At 41.5% G+C, this 24419-nt stretch overlaps 1 protein-coding gene and 1 long non-coding RNA gene across 4 annotated transcripts in view; one reads left to right on the top strand and one right to left on the bottom strand.

The window, feature by feature from the left end:
- The window catches only part of LOC144036599 (uncharacterized), a 129186-nt gene that overhangs the window by 35887 nt on the left and 68880 nt on the right, over nt 1–24419 (top strand). The window contains exon 4 of one of the 3 annotated variants that reach the window (XR_013288682.1): nt 18401–18977. The exons of the other annotated variants lie outside the window; for them this stretch is intronic. This is a non-coding gene — a long non-coding RNA (uncharacterized LOC144036599). Of the gene's footprint in view, nt 1–18400; nt 18978–24419 lie in introns of those variants that run through there. 3 annotated transcript variants of the gene reach the window in all.
- fstl4 (follistatin-like 4) overlaps nt 1–24419 on the bottom strand; it is a 120618-nt gene that overhangs the window by 22033 nt on the left and 74166 nt on the right. The window contains exons 8-9 of the mRNA XM_077547344.1: nt 5278–5471; nt 3797–3917 (exon numbers count right to left, since the gene is read on the bottom strand). Coding sequence (XP_077403470.1) covers nt 3797–3917; nt 5278–5471 — 315 coding nt within the window. The remainder of the gene's footprint in view (nt 1–3796; nt 3918–5277; nt 5472–24419) is intronic.

Here is a 24419-nt window from a genome sequence, read left to right on the forward strand (position 1 = left end):
AATTTGTCTTCAAGTAGATCATGTCGAAGCTGATATTAATCATTTTGGCGTGTCTCGAGCTAGGATTAAAGCCGACTCTCAATTATAAGGTCCTAAATTTAGACCAGACTTTGAACTAAAGACTAAGTTGGACATGAAATGAATTGTCTTTTTCAAAAAATGATCACGCTCATTATGACAGGACACATTCAAAGCAATTAGCTCTTCTGTGAAATGCACAGGTCTTTTCTGGTAAGGGATTTTGGCCAATTCCAGGGTCCTTCCTAAGAACGTCCTCGAGAACGCACTTCTTAAGAAATCTCTTTGTAAACTGGAAAGTCTGTGTACTTGGGAACTTCCCCCTGACACTGACGTATTTCCGTGATAGCAGCACAAAATGCATCTTGGGATATTTTCCCAGCCAAGTCTTCACAAGTATCAACCCATGCATCCTTGACTTAAGTAAGCAGACAAGAGCAACATGTGTTGCGTTGTTGGTTTTTGTGTACTATCAATTGGAAAGGGACTTGGAACGCGATCACAAGATCACAAGGACATAAGAACAAGAACGGCACATGTGAAACGGCATTTCTGATTACTACCAATGCTAAATTACAATACGTTTTCGTCATAGGGTGTGGGTGGAGCGTTGACATTGGTGTGATATCTTGCATGTTTCAAAGTGTATTTTTTATTTTTATTTTACTTAAAAATGCATGATATCTTGTAGCGCTCAAAAATGTTACCATCAAATTTTAAAAAGTGTGACAACTTTTCACTGAATTTATTTTTTTATTTTTTTTGTTAATTCAATATGCAAAGTGGAATGTGGACAAAGTCTAGTAACTGATGCGGGCCATGTTTAACTTTTTTTTTTTTTTTTTAGAACATCCAGTGGGCCAATAAAAACAAGCAACAGGCTGCAAATGCCCCCCGGAAATGAATTTAGCTACATATGTTCTATAGTAAATTGTCAGGTTCGCGAATGGGCTGGGGTCGACCGTAAATCCATATCATCCGTACAAAGAGCAGAAGAAACCCTTCTCGTAAGGTCAGGTAATGCCTTCTACCTCTCCTTGCGTTGAGGTAGATAGACTCTGCGTGTTTGAGTGTATAAATCCTGCACGGCAGCGCTGCACAGTGGCTGCACAATAAGTGTATTGCCGCCATAAAACAAATTGATGGCCGCTGAGGTTTGGCGCTTGTGTTTCTTCATTCAGCCGCGCAGTAAATTATTGCTTCCTTGCCCCGCCTGTGCTCATCTCCGCCTTACATAAAGACTCCGGTGTTCCATGTGCCTGCAGTATGTGTGCACTGGGGGGGGGGGGGGGGGTGATGTGGATGGGGTAGGATGGGGATGGTGGTGGTCTATAACGTTGTCTTCCTGCACCCCTAATTGTTGATCATGCACTTCCTTTACCGCAACTCTTCTTTATGTTTCCTCTCCTGCTCGGGGGAATGGCGTGTTGCACTAAATAAATGATTCAGATATTAAACAGACAGGCAGCAGTTGCCATGGCAACCGGGCCCAGCCATTCCTTTGCAATTGTATTGCGAGCAGGCAGCCAGACCAACGCCGCATAGAAGGAATTCCGATGTTTATTATTGTAACTGTAGACTCGCAGCGTTTTTTTGGGGGGACAAAGTAAGACCAGCCCATGTCTCTTTTCCACTGCATGGTACCTACTCATCTCTACTTGCTAATATGGCACATTTCCACTGTCTAAAACAAGTGTTTTTGAAAGTAGCTATAGTGGCGAGATGTCGCTTTTAGGGAGGCGTTTGTCAGGGAAACGTTTAAGGCAGATTTATTTAGTCTGTATACTAAATATCATAAAAAATTCAAAATGACATAAAATCATATATAAAATTCCAGATGGAATACTAATTTTATTTTCCCCAATAATTTTGTCGAATAAGGCAACATTCCGCAGGGGGGAAAAATTTGAGGGTAAATTCACGTAAATAAAACAAGGCACTTGCGGCAATGTCAAGTATCAGAATACTTTTGTCCACATAAAACGTTCCATTTCCTCTCTCTGTCTACTTGGCCGTAATTCTCCTCCCTCTGCCGTCTTCTGCCCCCTCCGCTCGAGTGATTAATTAGTCAAATGTGCCTCCGCTGCAGCGTATCTTCCACCGTGGCGTGATTCCACCCTTAGACGGGAGTAAACAAGCAAGGAAAAATGACGGGAAGAAAAAAAAGGAGAAAACAATGGCAACGTGAGGAAAAAGTCATCCTAATTAAGAGGCTTGCCCGGCTCTTTATAATGGGAAAGTGGCATGCAAAGTCGTTGAAATAAAGTCAGCTGCATTAAAATTCACCACCATCCCTCACAGCTCTGCAGAATCCTCCGGATGCAGACCGTACTTACACTTCGGAATAAAAAAAAAATGTCATGGAAAGGTTCAACTATGCAACACGGCTGCATATTAGGGCCATATATAAATATATTTTTTTAGAGGGCGGGGGCAATATTTAGAGAAGAAAAACTCGCACCACTTTATAAAGTGGCAGATTTGCGAGAAAAAAAAAAATTAATGGGTGATTAATGGGACACTGTTTATAAAATGAAAAGGCAGAATGGAGACGGATTCATTCTTAAATTTAAACTTTACTCATAGTTCACGACAGCTAGAGCGACAACACTTCCTGATCCCCTATCAGCTGACTAACACTAACCAATCAGATGCTAGCATACTTTAGGTAAATGCTAGTGAATGACGGAGAACAGCAGATTCGACACATCAACTTAGATACTTGTACAATTTTTTTAATTTTTTTATGAATGTGTAAATAATATTTCTGGAAACGTAAATATACATTTTAACAAATTAACTTAAATGTTTGATCGTACGGGTGTGGACCTTCGCAAAGTGAGGCGTCTTTGCCGCTGGCCAGTGGCCGTACACAACGCTTCAAAGAGCGAATGCTTAACATCATATGGTTAAGCTCTGCTAAAGCAGAAAAATGTAAAAAAAATGTGCTATCGTTTCGTTTTCCATTCTTGGGCTATTTTGATAAAAGCATGTCACAGACACCCTGGAACTGTATTACATTGTCAATATATTGCTTGCTAAAATAATAAAACACCACATTCAAGAACACAAAAACAAATTGTGAATGGCTTTTTAAAGCAGGCTCAGTCTGCTTTCACCGGCTTTTGCGTCCTCATATTGTCAGGGAATTAGCGTGGATGTAATTAGACTAGGCGGGCGGTGTCAGAGGTGCTAGGATTCAGAGACGGCGGAGGATTAGACGGGTGAGCAGGTGCCTTGGCGGATGAAATAAGAGCGGCCCGCCCAAGCACGCACTCTTTGTGCGTCGTCAGTCAGGAGATACGTCGCCTTTTGGAATCTCATCATAATGCTATTAGCGTCGCTTGCAAGCGGCTGTCTGGTGGGTGCGTTTTATTGTCGCCGGCATCAAGTCGACTTCATAGCGAGCATTATTGAATAATACTGCCAACGTTACACATTTGGACGTTTGGAGGCATATTTGGCTGCGTTTTATGGGTTTGATGCTAACATGCTAACATAGCTGACCACCCAAGCAACGGTGGATCAGCAAAAGACAATGCGTTTCAGGAAGGATTCATTTTGTTAGGATGGGAAATACAGAAAACACGCATGAATTTTGTCAGCTAATGTTAGCGCTAGCATCAAGCGCTTTATAGTACAAGCAACGGAAGTTTGTCTCAGCTACTACTGTATAGACCCAAAAGACATTATACATTTCACCCCCAATTTATTTGACCTGTTTTATTGTACTATCCACATTACATGGAGCCAATTAAAACGATGATTAATGACTCACGGAAGGCCGTGTAGAACTCGTGCAGGCTGAGGTGTCCGTCGTTGTTGTAGTCATCGTAACGCAGCAGATCCTGCATGGTGCAGTGCAGTAAGGTGTCGTCCAGGTGCTCTTTCATGGAGATCTAACATACAATAAAAAAAAATTCCGAATTAAAACAAAAATAATGATAATTTAATTTAATTTAAAAAATGTAGATACATTTAACATAAAAAAAATGAAAATGTAATAAATTCTTTAAACTGAATACATGTTAAAATAAAATTAAAATAACTAAAACATGGACAATCACATCAACTACAACAACAAATAAAATAGTTTGAGTGTTTGTACGATTTTATTTTCCATTGACATTTTTCTGTGGTTTGCCTTCCATGTTGCATTTTGCTGTCCTGCAGCCACGATTTCGCCGCCTTAAAAATGCCCCCGTCCCAGTTTATCTCTTCCAATTGATTGTCTACAGCGCCGCTGCGCATGTGTCGAGGCGGATTAAAGGGATGTGACCAATTTAATTTATATATTTTAGGGGCTCCAGGCAGGCTACAGCCGCGTGTTCCACTGATAGCGTCTGATCTGACCGTGGGCGTGCGCTTTAAACACTCCCCCGACCAAAGTGCGAGACTTTTTGCATGCCACAAAGACCACCCGCGCTCGTGTCTATGTCTTGAGGGACGACTGGAATTCATCTTTATTTACATTCCATGGCTAAACTATTTAAAGCCTTTTCAGAGACACGTCAGCGTTAATAATTGCCAGTCGTCGTAATCTTTTGTAGCATCGCAACGCAGTAAACCCGGTGAATACAAAAATATATATATATATATATATATATATTTCTATTTTTTTGCCTGTAAAAAGTCAGCCATAAATCATTCAGGAGTTTTTAATTTTAAACAACCAAGCGCTGTGTAGGCAACAATGGCGGCGAGGTGACAGAAGATTAATTACTCGCAATGTTTTATTCAGATTTGGCAGGCGCTTATTAATTTCAACGCGGGGATTGTTTTTGTTTTTGAACGCATCACACCACTCTGTTTCTTTTGTGGTGTTATTGTTTTTAAGGGTGGGACGATTAACTGTGAGCTATGTGAATTTGGAGGAATTGAATTGAGATGCTTATCCAATAAAATTACGGAAATATACATATACGTGTAACACCAGTTTTGGGCACATGTTAAGATCTAAATTAATTATATAAATAATCTTATGTCAATTTTTTTAAATTCCAGGCCAATTACAAGTGAAAGGCTCACGTTGTTCATTTGAGTCGTTACCGTTCGATTTACGTCGTCCAGGGTTCGCCCGCACGCTTTCAAACTATTGCCACCTGTCCAAACCAATCAAGTAGATGGCATTTTGATGCATGAGGAATGCTAATGCTAACGCCAATGCCAACACACAACTACTTTTGAGTCAGCTGTAGAAATGCTACAAACAATGCTCAAGACAACTGAAGTGATCGATTGATTTTGGCCGCCGCCCACCTTCTCCAGTTCCTCGCCAACCAGTCGTCCGTCCTGGTTCACGTCCAGGTACTTGAACATGGTGTCCACCAGCACCCGCCTGGCCTCCATGTCCCTCTGCTGTTTCCCTTCCGTTTCAGGGTTTCCCGGGCTGGTCTTCATATCCAGCAGCAAGCTTTTCAGACGGTTGTATTCTGACATTGTGCACGCGTTACCTGCAACATAAGAAAACACGTCAAACTGTCAATTCGATTTGAATCTGTTAACTTACAGAAATTAGTGGTCTCACTCAATACTGCGGATCCTGACGATTCTTTTGAATCATTTTTCTGATGACCTAAATGATTTCATGTATCTGTTTACCAGAGACTGACTTTGTGGATTCAATGCAGACTGAGATGCTTCAGTTTATAGTCTGCTCACTGAGTAAGTTCAGCAGATTTGGTTGACTGCGTTGATGATAGATGTGTCACTTCACTGACTGATGATAATAGCGGATTTAGCGCTGGTTGAATCCGTTCACTGATCATGTTAGCAGACTCGAATGGTTTCGTAAATCTGTTACACAGCAGACTCCAATCTATGACACCAGTTTGCCGATTTACCAGAACACAGCTGACTCGGAGGATTCGGTGGAATCCAACCACTTAATCGAATTAGCGTATTCACATGGCTTCGTTGAACTTTGTCAGTGATTCAAATGTGCAAACTCTCCATGAAGAAAGCTGACTGTAAATATTGTTATTCTGTTGACCGACCTCACTTGGCGAACTCACTGACGAATGACGACTAAGATGATTGGAGTTATTTTTCATGGTTATATACTTTTGGCACTTGTTGCACACCACTGACTCATTTGCATAATTTGACAGCATGCCAGCTCCAATTAATTACGAGTAATCCACGTGAAGACAAAAGGTAAACATCCACGTTTAGAGCAGCTCAAGCTCATAGTCCTCCTTTTTGGGGGGTGGATTAAGCCGCCTTCTCACTACCAGACGATACGAAGCTTTTCAGAAATAGAGAGCCCGCAAATTAATCGCAGGCGGCGGCGACAGCGGCTTTATTTTCCTCGACAAGCTCTTCCAAAATCAATTAGGACGCCAAACACGTCTGCCGCACACTACGAGTGGGCCTTGATGTCGGTGGAGGGATGCGTAAATAAACGACAGACGGTGGCGGGAATTTTTTATTTTTTTTACCCGCTAAGCTTTTTGACAGGAAAAAGGGAAAAGTCTGTCCTACGTGAATAAATCAACATCTGCTGGCGGTGCGACAACTTTCAAAGCTAATCAACAGTAAACGACAGCGTGCAATAATGTGAAATTTTGTGATGTCACTGTAGCGCAACAATTACCTCCTGCCATGTGACGATTACTTGAATCCAATGTAAGTAGCATTTTTTACTTTTTTAAGGCACTGTTGAGCTTCGAACACTCTAACCTTTGAAATAATTCATAGTAACCCAAAAATTAAAGGCAGCATTTGAGGACGACATGGAGGCGTATTTAACGATGTGCCTGCAGCGCAACAAGAAGCCCCCACTGCGTGACACCCATAAAACATGCACATATCTTTATGCTTACGCAGAAGCACACGTTAGCTGACAAACAAAAGCTTCCCCCTTACTGTGAATCCCGCTCAAGGTGACCCAGCATCAAATCCGCCACATGCCTAGGAGCCATTTAGCAGTTCAAACACACTAAACTTTTATAAGTTTGAACATAACAAATCAAAAGATAGAAAGCAAAGAGGTCATGCTAATATGCTAACAGGTTAGCATGACATACGCAAAGCTGCACGGGTCATCGGCTCAACAATGGGTTGGAGGACTATCAACATTTTAGCAGGTTAACCACGTTAGCAAAAACAAATGGACAGACATTTGACCAAAATCAAGAGATGTTCACCGCTATTGTAAGCCATAGTAATGCTAGCATGCTAATTTGTTGTTTTAGCAGGTTAGCAGTCATACCGAGGCTGTAAGTGTAGACATTTGACCAATTCTTGTTTTGGCAGGCAAGCATTTAACCAAATATTTGTAATGTTCACTAATATGGTAAGGAAGCAGGTCAGATTGACACACTAAGTGGATATCTTGAACAGTTGAGCAGTCAAAAACACAGCTAGGTGAGTGAATGTTATCAAAAGCGGAGATGTTCTGTTATCTTGAAAATGTCAGCAACGCTATCATGCTAATTTGTCATTTTACCAAGTTAGTTAGTTAGTTATATAGCAAGTGGCAGTGTACTTTACCAGAAAGTGACTAATGATGATCCTACAAAATGCTAATAGTTTTTTTGGTCATGCTAAGTTGCTAACATGTTCATTTATGGTCTGAGCAGGTAAGCAGTCATACATAAGGCTAGGGTAGTCAGCATTTTTCCAAGAAGGGTCAATTATTCACACCTGTCATTGAAAACTAGTTAATGCTGTATGTAATGCTAACATCCTAATTAGTTGTTTTAGTGGGTTAGCAGTCATGAATAGAGTTACGGTCGGTATTTTAGCAAAAACCTATCATAGAAAAGCAGGTAATACTGTACATAATGCAAGCATGCTAACAAGGTTAGCTGTCATACAGCTATGGGGGTGACTGCCACCATTTTGTTACTTGGATAAATGAAAATACTCCCCGGGAAGTTGTTTTGAAGGCCCTCAAGGAACCTCCAAGGACACAAACAAGCACATTATTCCCAAAGGGTATCCATCTTAGAGGGGGGAACAGGGATGGAGGAGGGAGGCTGTGTCCCAAGTGGCCATTTTACCATAAAATAATCCCAAAGAGCTCCAAAGTGATGATTCATGGTGAGTCTCACTTTCTTGTGCGAATGCATAAATATTATAAATATAATAAGAAGAAAGAGAATAGATATTCAGGGATCGGGGGGAGTCTTATCAGGTTGGATGCAGCGTGGCGACCACTCAAGAAGTCACAAGTTCTCAGTGATGCATTGAAGGAGAAAAGTGGCGTTTCAAAATGAGCAATATTATTATTTTTTTTAAACACAACATACCGTAACCACAACATGATACACGAGTACATAATGCAAAATCTAGATCTGATTCTGATTTGCAGCTACTGATTGGACTCTGACATATCTGTTTGTTTATTTATTTTAGAAAATATGTGAATGTAGCCGATGGTAGCCAACTTGCCCATCCCTAATTTACATCATGAACAAAATGAAAAGTGTAATGATGAAATGGCGTATGGACATCGGAAAACAACACCGCCAGTCATGCCAGAATGCAAACACAATTGATTTAGCTGGGGGGGGGGGAATTAGCCAGCGTCCACTGTGACGAACGGGAACAATGTGAGGCTGTTAACAATGGAAAGGCTTCTTGCCTTGACCTCAACCAGACTCATTTTTATTTGTCATTCCTCTCCTGTGTGAAATATGGTTTTGGTTAGCCCCGAGCGGGCTCACTGGCAGGCAGCGCTGAAACGAGGTCGCCATTAGAGAGGCGTGGCGGCGGTGGTGGCTGCTGCTGCTGGCAGCAGGTAGAAAGGCGGAAGGCTGAAGAACAGGCCCATTAAGCAAGAAAAGGGAGCTAATGAAGGGGCAAATTAACAAAGCGCAAAAACAACAAATAACACGTGTACACGCTCACCGGAACTCACTGTCGCCTCTTTTGTTCATTTGGCCTCTGCTAAACAGGTCACATATTGACGATGAATTGAAAACGCAACTGCATTCACCACTTAACCATACTTCCAACATTTATTCAATTAGCGCCATTCATATGCAAATAAATGGCTCCAGTCAATGCCTTACCTCCAATAAATTACATATTTTTCCCAAAATGAAGAAAGTAGGGTTGTTATTTAAATTTAAAACATGAAAAAAACACTTTTATAATGCTATTGTAGTGTACTGTAGTAAACGCCTTACCCTTGATAAATACCGAATACTGTACTCTCTGCAGTTTAGTGGAAAAATATTCACAGTGAAACAGTTTTTTTTTTCTCAGAGTAAGAGTTCATTTTAAGTATTTATTTGGTAAAATAATATTTTTAGTGGCTTTTATTTGTATAATTTTAAAAGAAATGCCTAATTGTGGAGAATACCAGGTATGACCTTATTTGTACAAATGCACATTTTTAAATTCGATCAAATTTTAATTTGGACATATAATTATCTAGGTGCCTAACTCGTCGGGCCTGAATTAATTGAGGCCTATTGTCTGGTAAAGGTGAGGCCAACATTGGAGAAAATACAGCAATTATCTTTCTTAGTCCAAAAAGGTCCATCACTAAACTTTTATTTGATTAAATGTTTATTTTGACAGAAGTCCGTCGAATAAACTAACTAGTCGGGCCGCTTCCTTCTCATGACGTGCAGGAAAACGAACAAATAAACAACAGCAATTCTTTCACGTTCAACTATGTGTGAACCCTCAGGACGACCTGAGGCGGAGCTTAAGCTATGAAAAATCTGCGTGGCGGCTGGAGTTTATTGCAAAACTCGGGAGATTTGAAGAATAATGATTGGAAGTGGGAGCAATTAAGCAACGAGGAAGGAAGGAAGGACGGGAAATTCAAGTAATTAACATCGCAAACAGAGGATTAACCGCCATCTTCACATTCATAATGAGTCACCCCAGCCCACAAAAAAAAAGACAAAAGTTATTATTTTTGTCCTCGTCTGCATGCAAGCAATAAAATAAGCCTGCTCATTTAGTTCATACCGACATCCTTCATCAAATATTCTCCATTCCCCAAAAATAATAAAGAGAAACGATCTTTTCATCTCGTCGCTCTCAGAAAAAGATGAATTCTGTCTTTTTTTCTTTTTTCTTTTTTTTGGGGATTAATGCGCCGCCGCTAAAAAGTAGGACGGCGGGAAAAAGAATCTTGCTGACGCCAGTCAAAAGTCACTTAGGCGAGCGCTAATTCAGCTTTGACCTCAGATACACTTTCTTGGACATCGTTAAAAAGCATTTGGGTACGCTCTTTGACGGACAAAATTAATGGCTCAAAGTTTAAAAGGCTGCAAAAATAAAAATGGAGATTGTAAAGAATTTGACAAAACGTGGTAAAATAATGCTTATAATGCATAAAAAAGAAGTAGTCCTGGCATAAAATGATAGAAATACAAAATATAATCATATCCACAAATAAATTAATACTGTACGTAAAATGCATGCATGCAAAAAAAAAAAAAAAGTGAAGTCAAATCATATGTTAAAATACGGGACAATAAAAGATCATTCAATTCTTCTTCATTTGTGTCAGCATGATTGTACAGTATCACTCTGCCTCCTAGTGGCCAAGGTGGGCACACCAGAAGGAGCAGCACAATGATGCACAATTTCGTTATTAAGTCACACTTTCCTCCTGACTCAATCAGTAGTAAAGCAGACCCTTTTATAACTTCTTTCACCAAAACAGGGCAGGTGTACAACTTTTTAAAGCATCCATCCAGTTTTTTGTTTCAAGTACACATCGCCCCCCCCCCACACACCCCCCACCCCCCATGTCGAAGCCATTTATATATAGTGAACCGTAACACAGAAAAAAAGGCAGAAATCTCCCGTGAATTAGCAGACGCGAAGCGGCAGAGGTGGTCTTGGCGCGCTAAACTAGGTCACCCGCCGAGTCATGTGTTCTCCCGCCGAGGCGAGAACAGGAATTTTAAATGTGACACGGTGATTGATGAGCGTGGCCGCCCCGCCTCCCCCATCGCATCCCCCACTCTCCCTTCTTCAATTACCGCCATGAATAAATGCATCGATCCATCTCATGACTGGCGCGTCTTACATCTTTCCGGGACACACGTCAACGCCGGATGCCATCAAACGCCGCTTGTGACAAGACGGTGAGCTACCCGTCATTATTTTTTTTTTTTTAATGTCGCAATCAACAGGGGGGGGGGGGGGGGGGAGGAAGTTTTTTTTTTCTTGACACTTTGGACATTAACATTTAATCTGCCCACTAACTGATACCTCACCTCAATTAAACACGCAGAAAAACATGTGCAACTTTTTCTTAGCAGGCCCTTCAACCCTTTTAAATGCCTTACCCCCTAATAGACATTTGAGACGAGTAAGCAAAGTCGTTTCTGCAGAGCAGACGTGGCATCTGTAAAATTGAAATTTTGCAGTGGAGATAGAAAGGGACATTTCCCCCAAAAGAATAACAGGTCCCTCACCCCTTGTAAAAACCATACCCTCTAATAAACGTCTGGTATACCCTGCGGTTGAGTAAGCAAAGTCACCTGCAGTGCAGATGTGACAAATTCACAGCACAGTTCGAAGAGAAAGCGCTGAGAGTGCAAAAAGAATGTAAGAGCCTCACCCCGAGTAAACGCATTACCTCTAATAGTACATGAAGACTCTGGCTGTGCAAACATGACACCTGTAACGTTGACATTTATGGTATAGTTCAAATATAGAGGAATAAATATTTCACCATTGAATTGAAATGAATGACTGACCCTTCATTCTTTGTTAATGCCTTACCCCTAATAGCCGCCCTTTACCTTCTGCATTTGAGTGAATTAAGAGTCTTGTAGAGCTTATATTGACATCTGTAAAGCTGAAGCTCAATGAGTGAGACTTGAAAATAAAGAATGATAGGACCTCTACTCTTAGTAAATGCCTGACGCACTAATAGATGCCTTGTACCCTCTGCAGTTGCATAAACGAACCCTCCAAGACACCGAATGAGTGCCTTAAGTGTATCCAACTGGCTCAAAATTCAGTCCTGGCTGCTCAATAATGCTAACCGATTCTCAAATTCTCTTTCAGTCAGCCAGTTTCTCCTCGTTCATTTTTCATTTGAACATCGCCGGGATTAAACGCAACACATTTGATATACCGGCACACCCGCAATCTCCGGCTCGCTCCTTCTCCAGGGTCCCGAGATGAATCGGAATGCCCGATGTTGCGGCAGAATTCCAAGACAGAGCCTTAACGCGGCTTACATCATGACTAGCGCGGCTAGCTTTGGGCCACTAATTGACGCTTTGGGCAAGTAAAGGGGAGCAATTAAGAAGTAATGTGTGGTGGAGGAAAACGGGGGTCTCAAAGGGTCTTAAACGGGGACATGTTACGGGGGGGGGGGGGGGGGAAATCTCTTCAAATGTCATCAAGAGTAAAATTTAACAAGTATATGTTTAGTTATCTGCCAATTTCTGAAAATGTGCCCGTGATTGAGCACTTCTGCCAGATTGTGACATCACAGTAGGGCTCATTTACATAATACCACCGTCACACCGACGTCCTCATCCAATAGCTTGATCAGCCAAAAACAAAAAAAAACACTTTGATGCTTCAGCCGATGCACACTCGTGTCACTGCTAAATGGTAAGCAGAGCTGCAGTGCTAACACAGATGAGCTGACAGCAACACCAGCATAAGCTTCTGATAATTAACGAGAATTTGGTCATGTAATGCGCCACACCGCTACACTAATTGGCAAATATATTTCGGTGGCTTGGTTATGAAATGCTGCATGTCATCAAGCTACAACCGAATCTTAATTATTTGTTTGCTAACTCGCTAAATAGCCCCAACGTAAAGGCTATTCATAGTCTACATAGGGTGTGTGGGGAGCAGCTGTGCTTGAATCTACACATGCAACACACACACACACACACACACACACACTCTGAGATGTCACGTTCAGCCGTTCCCATGGCAACAAGCCCACAAGGAAGGCGAGACGAGGGTGATGACGCTGGCCGTCGCTTCCAAAGACGAGACGCTTAATCATTGACCCGCCGCTGTCATCGTCGTGTGCATATGTCACAACTAAAGATTGGATGCAATTAACGTGGGCGCAGCGCTAAATTAAGCTCAACGAGTGCAAAGGAAACAAAAAAAAAAACTCTTCCCGGGGAGTTCTCACGCTCAACATGCTGAAAAGCTTACAAAATAAATAAATAAATACCAAAAAAAAGAGCGACGATGATAAGACTCGTCCTTGCTTATCCCACCAGGAGGAGGTGCGGGAGATCGGCGGTTCACACCAGCGGGGGTTCGGGCTACTTTCCGCCATCCCCACTAAAAAGGGAGCGGCTCGGACAACTGCGTCGAGTGTCGACATCCTAATCGGCACAAAGGAAAAGGCGAGGGAAAGGAAATAGTCGGATTTCTGTCTGAAGTTTTTATTGCAAGGAAGAGGAGCATTTGCACACAGTAAAAAACGGACCAAGAATGGAGTTGACAAAGTCCTCTGACATGGTCAAAACTGCTCCAATATAGGGGAAAAAAGTTTGCTACTTAACTGTAATAACATTTATAACAGTAATAACGCTGTAATAACACCATCATGACGCAGTAACACTTCACTTACACACTGTAAACGCTAACTAAACTGTAATAACACAAAAAAAGCGCAGTACTAACTACACTGTGATAAGACTTATATTAGCAACAAAATGTTAATAATGCTGTAATAACAGACGTGTGAATCCCTGCCACGAATAGTGAAAATGTGCAAGTAATTTGATGCCAATCCTTAAAAAAGTAATTGGCCAAGATGCCACAAGATGGCGGGAATCGGCAAATGGTGTTTATGCACTGTACATGTAAAAGTAGCATTACTACTTGGCTTCCGAATCAGTGCACGTGCTCACGCGTGTGCGTGCTCACATCTAATTAATTAACACTGTTGATTCATGTGTGCGTGTGCGCGTGTGTGTGTGTGTGTTGCGCAGAGCAGATTACAGCTGCTTATTGCTAATAGTCTGCGGTTAATGGAGTGCTCTTCAAGCAGGCGCCCCGCTTTGAGTAATGGAGCATCTTGTGTATTCAGACGACACCGAGGATTACACGCATGAAGAATGACGGCGTGTGTGTGTGTGTGTGCTGCGCAATAAGGGAGGTGCATTGCGTGTGATTACACATTAATACTTACTTAATCACTTAAACTCACCGGACACTTCATTAAGTCCCACCAATCTGCCTACACAAACATGTAAACGTGCTCACTTCCAATGAATAACCCACGAAAGAATGCGCATAACCTCATTATTGGATGATAATGTGTTTGGTGAAGCAGCATGTGGCTCGTGTGTGGCTTATGGACACCGTATACTGCATTCTGTGCGTCGGCATCGGCTTGGTACAATTTCTGGCAAGGACAAAAGGGTTGACTTGAAGTTCTAAGTTGAGAGAGAAGAAAGTGAGAGCGAGACAGGTTGGGGGGGGGGGGGGGGTCGCTCACTTTGCACTAGAATGGATGTATGTGAGGGTGCGTGTGCGTGTGCGCCACTTACACAAGGAAGAGACCATTCTCAAAGCAGGACGAATGACCCCGCTGGCAAGAGTGAAATGACACACACACACATATATATATATATATATATATATATATATATATATATATATATATATGTGTATGTGTCGAAGTATGTATAAGTATGAAAAGCTAGAATTTTTTATTGTACATTTAGAACAGATATTAAATTTGTGATTGATCGCGAGTTAACTAGTCATGCGATTAATTACGATAAAAATTGTAATCACCTGACACCCCAAATTTTTAATAATCTTTTATTTTCTTTCTTTTTTATTGATTTACCGCCATTGACGGCTATAAACACCAAAAATTCATTTAAACTATTTCTATTAGTTTAAAAAAAAATTTCCCCACTTTTGTTAACAAGAGTATGAAAACCTAGATTTTTTATTTTATTTTATGAAATTTGTGATTAATCGTGAGTTAACTAGTGAAGTCATACGATTAATTACAATTTAAAAAAAAAATATCGCCTGTCGCCCCTAATTTTTTTTTTTGATAAATTTATGGCAGTGAATGAGTTTTATTGGGTCAATAATTTGCAAGGTCATACATCTGTACAAAAAAAAGTTTGCCCTTTACACCAGTTTCACCAATAAACACAACGGCAGATGGGATTGTGGGCGTGGCATGGCGTCAAAGTTTGACCATTTGACTATTCGCCATTGAAAAAGGAGACACGAAAGCCTATTTATCAGCGCTTGCATCTTTAATTATTCAATAGCTAATATTTTTAGCCATCATATCACATCGGGGAATAAACACGCATTGTCAAAGTTCAATGCGAAGAGTTCCACAAACCCATAAAAAGGCGGTAAACGAAATATGATTTAATAATACCAAGTGAGTCGATAGCAAGGCCGCGCATGTCGCCAGCAGGCATTTTCGACAGATGGCGTCTGGGGGCCCCCAGGGAGAAGGGCCCGCGCTAGCGCCACCTGTAACGCTAAAAACAACAAAAAAAGGTCAGCGGCATCCATCCGCGGCGGCCATGTTCTCCGTCGAAATCACCAGGGATGAGCTTGCGGGCGAAAGAAAAAATAAGAACAATAACACGCACCGCTAGCTAACTTTGCTCAGGCAGCTGCCGGGGTCGCCCTTTTCCTCCCTGTGGGTCCTCGAATTAGACGGCGCTACGTAGTCATCGGCATGCGCGGGACTCCGCGATGCAAATGGGCCCGTCGGCCCCCCCGAGGCGGCACGCTGGCTAATAACGAGCATCAAGGGCAGCGTGACACGCTATACTATACTTTGTGTCGGGGAAATTGATGGGGACGTTGAAAACGTTGGGGCCTCAAGTGAATACAGGCAGGCCCGCTTTCCCGGCCTGCGACAAAAAGTAGGCTAAGACGATGAGGCGAGTACGTCACTTTATACGTGAAACATAATGAAAGTGTAATGAGACTGCAGCGCCACCTAGTGATTGCTATGAGTCGATGGAAACATATTACCTCCGCCAAGGATGTTATATTGTTGCCAAAAGGTTCTTTCTTCAAGAATTTGGTCTGTAATATTTGAGTTTGTTTTTTGATTGATTGATTTTTTCAATTCTAACAATTGCATTATTACCATTTCATTGTGTAGTATGTTCGATAGAAATCTGAGGGGTAAAAATGTTTTAATTATTTTTGGAATGAGGCTGGAACCTTCATTGCTGATGAGTATAGGATAACATGTAAGAAATGTATTATTATTAAATTAGCAAAAATTTGGTAAGTGCTTTTTCAATTTGAAAGTATGCGATATTTTATGGAGAATTCTAATTTTGATGGAAAATTTGATTTAATTGAATCTATTTTTAAATAAGGCTCAAACATTCATTGATGTTGAGTATAGGACAATAAACTATTTTATTATTAATAAATTAGCCAAAAAAAAAGAAGCTTTTTCACTTTGTCATTATGCAATATTCTGTGCAGAATTTTAATGAGGAAATTGACACTATAAATAAGACGATCATTTTCAACTATTTTATTTTTTATAAATTAGCAAGGATGTTGATGCAGTCGCACCTGTCAAATTTGAATAAAATAAAATTCAATAAAATCATTCATGTGATATTTTGTGTAGTATTTTTTTCCAACTAATTTAATACGTTGAGTGAAAGAGTGTGGATTAGGTTGCACCTGTAATATTTGACTTTATAAATGAGGAATTATTGTATACAGCACTTACATTGTCAGTCTGTAGTATTTTGTGTAGAATTTTAAGGAAAAACATGCGATGGCTTCCACCAAATACCCAACGTCTATTTTGGAAGATGCAGGAAGGGCTTTCCTGATGTATTTAAGGTCTCAATCAAGCGGCGAAGTGAAATGAGTGGCAGCGCGTCCGTTCGGCCGATCAGTCAGTCCGCACGCGAGTTAGCGAGGTGTCAATCGAGGCGAGCCGCATGCCCTCCGGTCTGACGTCTCGGCAGGCGGAGAGCGCTCGTATATTTATACATCTGACAGCTTCCATTACACGGCCGCCCCGATGTTCAAGCAAAGTCTCCCTCGCGGGCCCGACCCCGGGATGAGGCGAGGGAAGGGAGCCGCAGTCTTCGCGGCGCCTGACAAACGAGCCCGGGCGAATGACAAACTGTGCAAGAGTCAATTAACTGACAAAATTCAATTGAGAGTGCAGGAAAACTAATAAAAAGCCAACTTTGAATGTTTTTAGACATGTTTTACCTCAAGATGAACGCTTGTAGGCTGCAATGAATCTCAAAGGGCATCCCATGATACAGTACAGTCATGCCTTGAGAAACGAGTATAATTTATTTGTGACCATGGTGATAACTCAAAAGACTCTCAAATCATCTTTGGCCATTAATATGAATGGAAATAACATATGCACACACAAGTGAAGAAGAGTTTCACAACTACTGTAAATATGCGGCTGCAATGTGAAATAAGGCTGGGACATAAAAATGAGGACAGGGTGAATGGGTATGAAAAATGTTTTAGTATTTCATTTTGATTAAATTTGCTAAAATTCTATTAATTAACCATTCACTTTGTCCTAATGAGGCATATTATGTAGAATTTGAGGCCATTTTTAAAATCATTTTTTAAATACGGCTGTAATATTTATTGCTGTTGCTTGAGTAAAGGGCTTGAATATGAATGCACCGGTCGGTAATTGATTTTCATTATTATTTTTTTAATTGTATTTGGACAAATCTTAACTGTTTTTCACATTTGCATAATTAAAGGGAAAATGAATTTGTCAATTTAAAACATGGATTTAACATTCATTTGTTCGTAGGATTGTACAAAAATGTACTATTTAACAAAGTAGATTTGGCTTTACTTTAGTAATTTTATTTGCACGTCTCAATTTTCATGTACTTTTATCACATTCCGACCTTGACAAAACAAAGCCCGGCAGCTAAATTATGCATTTTTCCTTCCCGCTGCTATTGAACTGATAAAACCAAAATCGGCAAACAAAAGCGTCATAGCCAAATGAAATCATTCATCACTTTCCAATTCCTCGCTCGGCTGCCAGCAGCTTTGTTTTTCTTCCTTTTTTGGCGTTTGGATGCGTCATAATGGCTCCAAAAATCATACGCTACCACCTGTTAGCGCCGCGACAGATGTGACCGAGTGCTAAAAAGCGCCTCCCTTCAATAAATCACAATTAGACGAGCGCTAATGAGGAGGTTTGCTAACAAGTGCTAAAAGCTACATCGGGATGCGCTTGAGTGTTGGTCCAAACCTTTAAAAAAGACCTGAAATGTAAAATATTTAACGAGCTGTGGAAAAAATGACAACATAATGACTCTAATTAATAACATACGGCGCAAATGTGTGTTAACAGTGGGACATCCACTGCTGCCAAGTTGAATTCTTCCCCCCACCAACTCGCTTGTCTGCTTTTTTCTTTCTTTCTGTATTACATCCAAAGAGGGAACAAAGGGACACAGATTCTAATGATACATCCACGATGAGACCCGTGAAGATGAATTATGGAGGTCCCACTGCGATTTATTTTCAGTTTTGGATCACATAATAAACCAAACAACAAAGAAAATGGGATTTTGCTTTGTGTGCTTTTCGTTGGACGGCAACACGATGTAATAAAAGTTGTAAGGGATAGGTGCTGTCCGCCATGTATAAATAATCTTTGTAAAACAATGAGTGTGGTCTATAAACAGATGCTATTCATCTTGCAGTCTTGTATTGATCTTTTTAAAGGGCAATCCCATGAATGTGTATGGCGAGAAGCTATCACCGCATCGATCCAACATGGTGTCTCCACCAAGCTACATATTTATCTACTTAAGCTACAAACTCAGCTAGATATCTGTCCACATAACCTACATACTGTATACTTTGCGACATATTTATCGAATTAATCGAATCGACATATCTGTCTGCCTAGTACTGCATTACATAGATACTGTATCTGGCTACATACACAACTCGAAAAACAGTATTTGGGGTCCCCCCCAAAAAAAATTAACAATTATATTTTTAAAATTGTGTCAGGATCTTGTCAGTTGCTATGACCCTTATGATGATGTATTAGCCACGATTAATTTCTTAGCCACTGCAGCTGCTATGCAGTTACTGTCCCTTTTGATTCTAATGTTGTCAGTGGAATGCAGTTGCTATGCCCATTGTGATATTTTGTAGTTGCTATGCAGTTACTATGTCCCTTTTGATTCTAATGTTGTCAATACAATGCAGTTGCTATGCCCCCTGTGATATTATTGTAGTTGCTATGCAGTTACTATGTCCATTTTTATTCTAATGTTGTCAGTGGAATGCAGTTGCTATGCCCATTGTGATATGTTGTAGTTGCTATGCAGTTACTATGTCCCTTTTGATTCTAACGTTGTCAATACAATGCAGTTACTATGCGCCCTGTGATATTATTGTAGTTGCTATGCAGTTACTATGTCCCTTTTGACTCTTAGTTTGTAATTTCAGTATTATTTTTTTCAATCAAATTGTCAGCATAGAATTTTGTCGTGGAAGAAAAAAAACAGGACATATACTTTATTCATCCTGTGAGGGAATTTAGAGACTTTCAGTTTACCTTGTAATATTTCAGGTTTTTGATTTTTATTTAATTTGTAAACATTTGAATAATTTGCTTTTTAAGTTGTACAAATATGGTCTTTTTAATGTAGAATATTTAGGAAATTAATGGATTTTGTCCATTTTTGGAATAAAGCTGCAACATGTGGAAAAGGTGAATCAGTTCAGTGTGACATATGATCAACATAATTATGATTTGACTTCAGTTTACATTTCACAGTTCTCTCACACACACACACACACACCCGATGGAAGTTCATACGGCGCATCATAAATTATGTATGTCTATTTTTCACTAGGTTGTTTGCAGTTGTTACAGCAGCTCACGTAATGAATAAGTGATGAACATAAGTGTTGTTTTCTATCATCTGCACTGTTTTTCTACAAGTCGACTATCTACAGCAGCGGGGCCAGTCCGAAAAGAAGTTTCTTGTTTCTTGGGGAGGAGGCGTACAAACGACGGGACATATCTATCTGGGACAGGACATCCATTTGCCAGGGCAAATATGTCGGCCGTAATGAATTAGCGGGGAGGACAGCGGCTAAATGAGGTTTAAAATAAAGAAAAGCCGGCTGGCGGGACGGCTCGTTAATAAGCCGGCGTTAACAAATAAAGGGCTGTCAGGGGTGGCCTAGCAGCGGGTCCGATGTGTCACACTTGGTTCCCCGGACCGAAACAAGCCCTCACCGACCCGATGGTAACTTTCCAACGGCACGACCTTGGTAACTTTTAACTCCGTTTTGGGGGACGACACGCAGCATTTAGCACTTTTAAAAGCGTCTCAGTGTGGACAACGCGAAGCTGAGGACACGACCGTTGGGTTAATGGCGTTCGCCACAAAAACGCTCTGAAAGGAACCACGCGTTGACGGCTAATGCAATAAGCGGCGCTGTCACCGCGCGAGGCACCAATGATAAAGAGTCGAGGGTAAGTGCAGCAGCCAACATAGACAGATAATGGACGGCTAAAAGCGGAGGAGAATTCCCGCAAGTCGTCCGCTCCAAACGAGCATCAAGTCATTTGTTCCAACGTCTAACAGGACGCACTCAAACTCATTTCCTAAATGGCACAAAAAGCATTTTGTGTCCAACTCAATTGCAGTAAACTGCCGATAAACAAGGATGGAGTAAAAACAATGTCAAAGCAATCAGAAACAAGTCGTTCATTTGAACGCAAGGCCTTTGCAGTTTACGAGTCGAGGTTTCATTTTGGAACTTAACATTAAACCCAAAATCTTTTTCAGAACTTTAACACTCGATTAGGACGTTTGACATGAGCTCAGACGGGCCATGTTAGGTTTATCCAACCCAAACACTCTAACGCCTGCGTTAAAGTCCCAAAGATCAGAGTTAGCTCAGAAAGGTCCGGGGCCAATGCTACAATTAAAGGTTTTTCCTAACCTGAAACCTAAACCCGAAACCCTCAACTGCCAACCTTAACACTCAAGGATTACAATGAAACAATTTGAGCATGTTTGGCATTAGCTCAAACAGGCTACGCTACAAGCTCAACAATTCATGGTTTTTCCTGAATCCCGAATCTAACCAATTACCTGGAACTTTAAAACTCTCCCCATCTAGTCTACTACACTAAAGCTTTCCCTTACCCGAGTGTTTGTTCACCATTGCTCAGGTTAGTTAAGACCCTGACTAAGCAACTTCTTAAATAAATCAGACCAAAAATCAAGCCTCTTCTTTTTGTAGAATCGCTACAAAAATTGATCTCCAGCTCTCGCCACCTTGGGGAAATGAAGCAATACAAAATCCGCATGATGGCTCCCAACAAAAGCGGCAATTTGATCCCAGAGTCAACAGCGAGTATGAGCCAGTGCGCCACTCATCCCTAATGAAGTGCCAGAAGCCGGAGGATGCATCAGAGAAGTCTCCCGCTGCTCAGGGCGAGCAACCCCCCCTTGAACCCGGGCGCAAACAGACGACGCTCTGATCTGCATTCAATCAGGGAGGACAGAGATGATTAATCAGCCGCTACTGATGCTTTTGGACCCTTTTTAATCAATGGTGGTGCCGCGAGTGGCACGATCAAATTAGCGCTATGAGGATGTAGCGTCGTGGGGCCGTTGTACTTCCTCCAATTTCGCTCATTTTGAAAGGGATATAAATAGCAAGAAGCAAAATTCTCCTATTCATCACCACCAAGCCAACGGAGTTAATGCCAGGACAGGACGTATCCGTCTCTTCTTTCAACTGGTCACAACAATCCGCGATGAAAGCGGTCAAATTCCGTGACTTTTGGGCTGCGGGCCTGGAGCAAAGCAAAATTGACTTTCACGCCACAGCGTTTAGGTTTTTATCAAAATTTGAGAGCCGAATCAGACACGCATGGCCCAAAGGATGCGCAGGGGCAAAGGGGGCACTTAAAAGGGGTTGACGGGTTTCAGGGGCATGGCTTTATTTTCTGGGATGAAGACTTGTCGTTCTTCAGTGAAAAGCCAAAAGCAAAGTTTCAGTGTTGTTGGATGTGCAGCCTGTAAAAAAAAAAAGTGCACTTCCCTAGCCACTCTTAGGGACTCTGGGCAGGCAAAATTCTCTTGGACCCTCCACATCCTGGTCACCACCTCTTCCAACTTCAACTATGCACACTAGAACCAGCAGAGTAGCAGACATTCCAATAGCTTCTTCCCTCTTGCTATCAATTCCCTAAACAGTTGACTCAAAATGATGTTAATACTATGTAGCACATACGACTGGAGACAAATTCCTTGTGTGTTTTTACATAATTGGCCAATAAAGATAGTTTTGATTCTGAAGTAGGAAACCTCACCATTGAAAATTTGTAGCATTTCCAAAAATCCTGAATACCAGAACCCTTTAGGGAACTAAGTCTAGTACCAACTTGGCAGCTACCTGGTCGAAGATCCACCACGGTCTTGTCTAGACTACATGAAAACTGCTATCAAGTTAAAGACAAAAGCTAAACAGAGGTCCATCTTCCCGCTATCATCTGTATCTGTTGACCAAAAGCACGTCGCACATATTTTATCGGGACACCTTGAAACTGGTACACCAATGCCATAATAGTTGTCTTCGCAACCGCTGTAACCATGACAACCAAGGCCTAAGCTGCCCTGTTGTTTGTCATCCAGCCACATTTACCGGCAAACAAGCGAGCGTGTAAGTCAATTAGCTTGTTTTGGAAATATTTGGCAAGCCACCGCCAGTCACGTTTCATCAACTCCTTTCGCCTTCCTGCTGTTATTCCTACGCCGGCAGTCTTAATCACCGAGACCTTTTTTCTCTCTCGCCTCTTCATCTCCCGCCGCTCTCCTTCTCTGTCGTCTGGCTTCGGTGGCCTAATACGGCGAGCCAATGTGGCTAATGTGGATTAGCTATGCGCGCTGGCGTGGGCCAGGAATCCCTTTCGGCTTAACGGGCCGATTAAAACCGCCGCCGCGATGGCGCGTATGAGCGCGCATGTGAACGACGGCAAAAAAGCCAGAGCTTCTCTATTTACACATCTGCACCTTGAGGGGATTAGAGAATATATTTTAATCTGACCTGGAAAAGGAGATTTACAGGCACGCCGCTAACAGATGTTAGACAGGGACGGCAATATCTGGGAGCGGCGTAACCTCCGGTCGGGATGAAGTGGACTTTGAAGTGATGCACTTTGCTTGCTGTGAAACTAAATGGGAGTAATTATGTTGATTTAGCGGGGTGTAAAATATTTGAATTGGAAACAAACAGTGTAGCTTCAGCTCCGCCTCCGGCTCGCAGACATTACAGCGAGTGACAAGCTGTTGGCGCTATTTCAAACGGAACATCTGTACAAAACAAGATTCTTCCAATGACATTTCAAACGGTACTGCCAAAAGGATATCGCTAACAACGACATATGCCAGCCAGAAGCTGAGCTTCACTGTGTTTGTTTACAGTAGTCCTCTGTTTACAGTACCAAAAACTCGCATTCCAGATCTTCTATCATGTTGGCTTTGCGAGAACCAAAAGCCTTCAATATTCGTCCAAGCATGAATGGCGTCGCATTTAAGTGCTATTGTCACTACTTGTCAGGCTATCGTTTCCCAGACGACAAACTCAACCCTGAGCGCCGGGATGGAGCTCCCCACTGCAAAAACAATTTGATTCTTTCATCTCCATTAAATGAATACCCACTACAGAGGGCCTGGTTGCCACGGCGATAGCGGCGGCAGTAGGCGACAAGTGCCTCAAAGAAACAATTGTTTTGTTCCTGTGGAAATGTTTCTGTATTAAATTGAAGTCAAAAAGCCTTCAAGTACGCAGACTTCATTTTGGGTCCATCCCTCTCTGGAGAGCTTGCATAAAGCGCTTTGGCGTCTGCATCAAAACAAGCTTTAATAACTCACAATCATTTCTTTTAATTAAGAAAAACTACAGTTGGTGACACAGCCTGCGCTATCTTTTGCAGCGCCGGTAATTAAAAATGACTCAACAGATGATCAGTGCTTTTTTGCCTTTGAGTGAAAAAGAGCTTGCTTCTCCGTCAGAAGCGTAAGAAAACTCCTTCCAAAGAAAAATCAGAGCAGATTGCGGCACGTTAACGAGAATCGCGTCCAGGCGACTTCACGTCAAACGGGAGGATACCAAACGATCTCATTTGATGTAAACACGATGAATCGTTTCATTCTAATAGCTATTTTGTTGAGTGAATCGAATCGAAGCATAATTGAAGTTAATTCTACGGCATCATATTTGGAAGGAATTGTATTGTCATTAAACTGGTTCACATTAAATTGCATCATAATTAGAGCCAATCATATATCATAACAGGACTGTATAACATTGATCTTCCAAATATATATTTTTTTACTTAATTGTATCACCATTTCAGTCAACTTCATTTGACCAAATCGTATTGCATCGTAATTGGACTCAACCGTTTG

This window comes from Vanacampus margaritifer, chromosome 16 (genome assembly GCF_051991255.1).
Source record: "Vanacampus margaritifer isolate UIUO_Vmar chromosome 16, RoL_Vmar_1.0, whole genome shotgun sequence".
NCBI lineage: Eukaryota > Metazoa > Chordata > Actinopteri > Syngnathiformes > Syngnathidae > Vanacampus > Vanacampus margaritifer.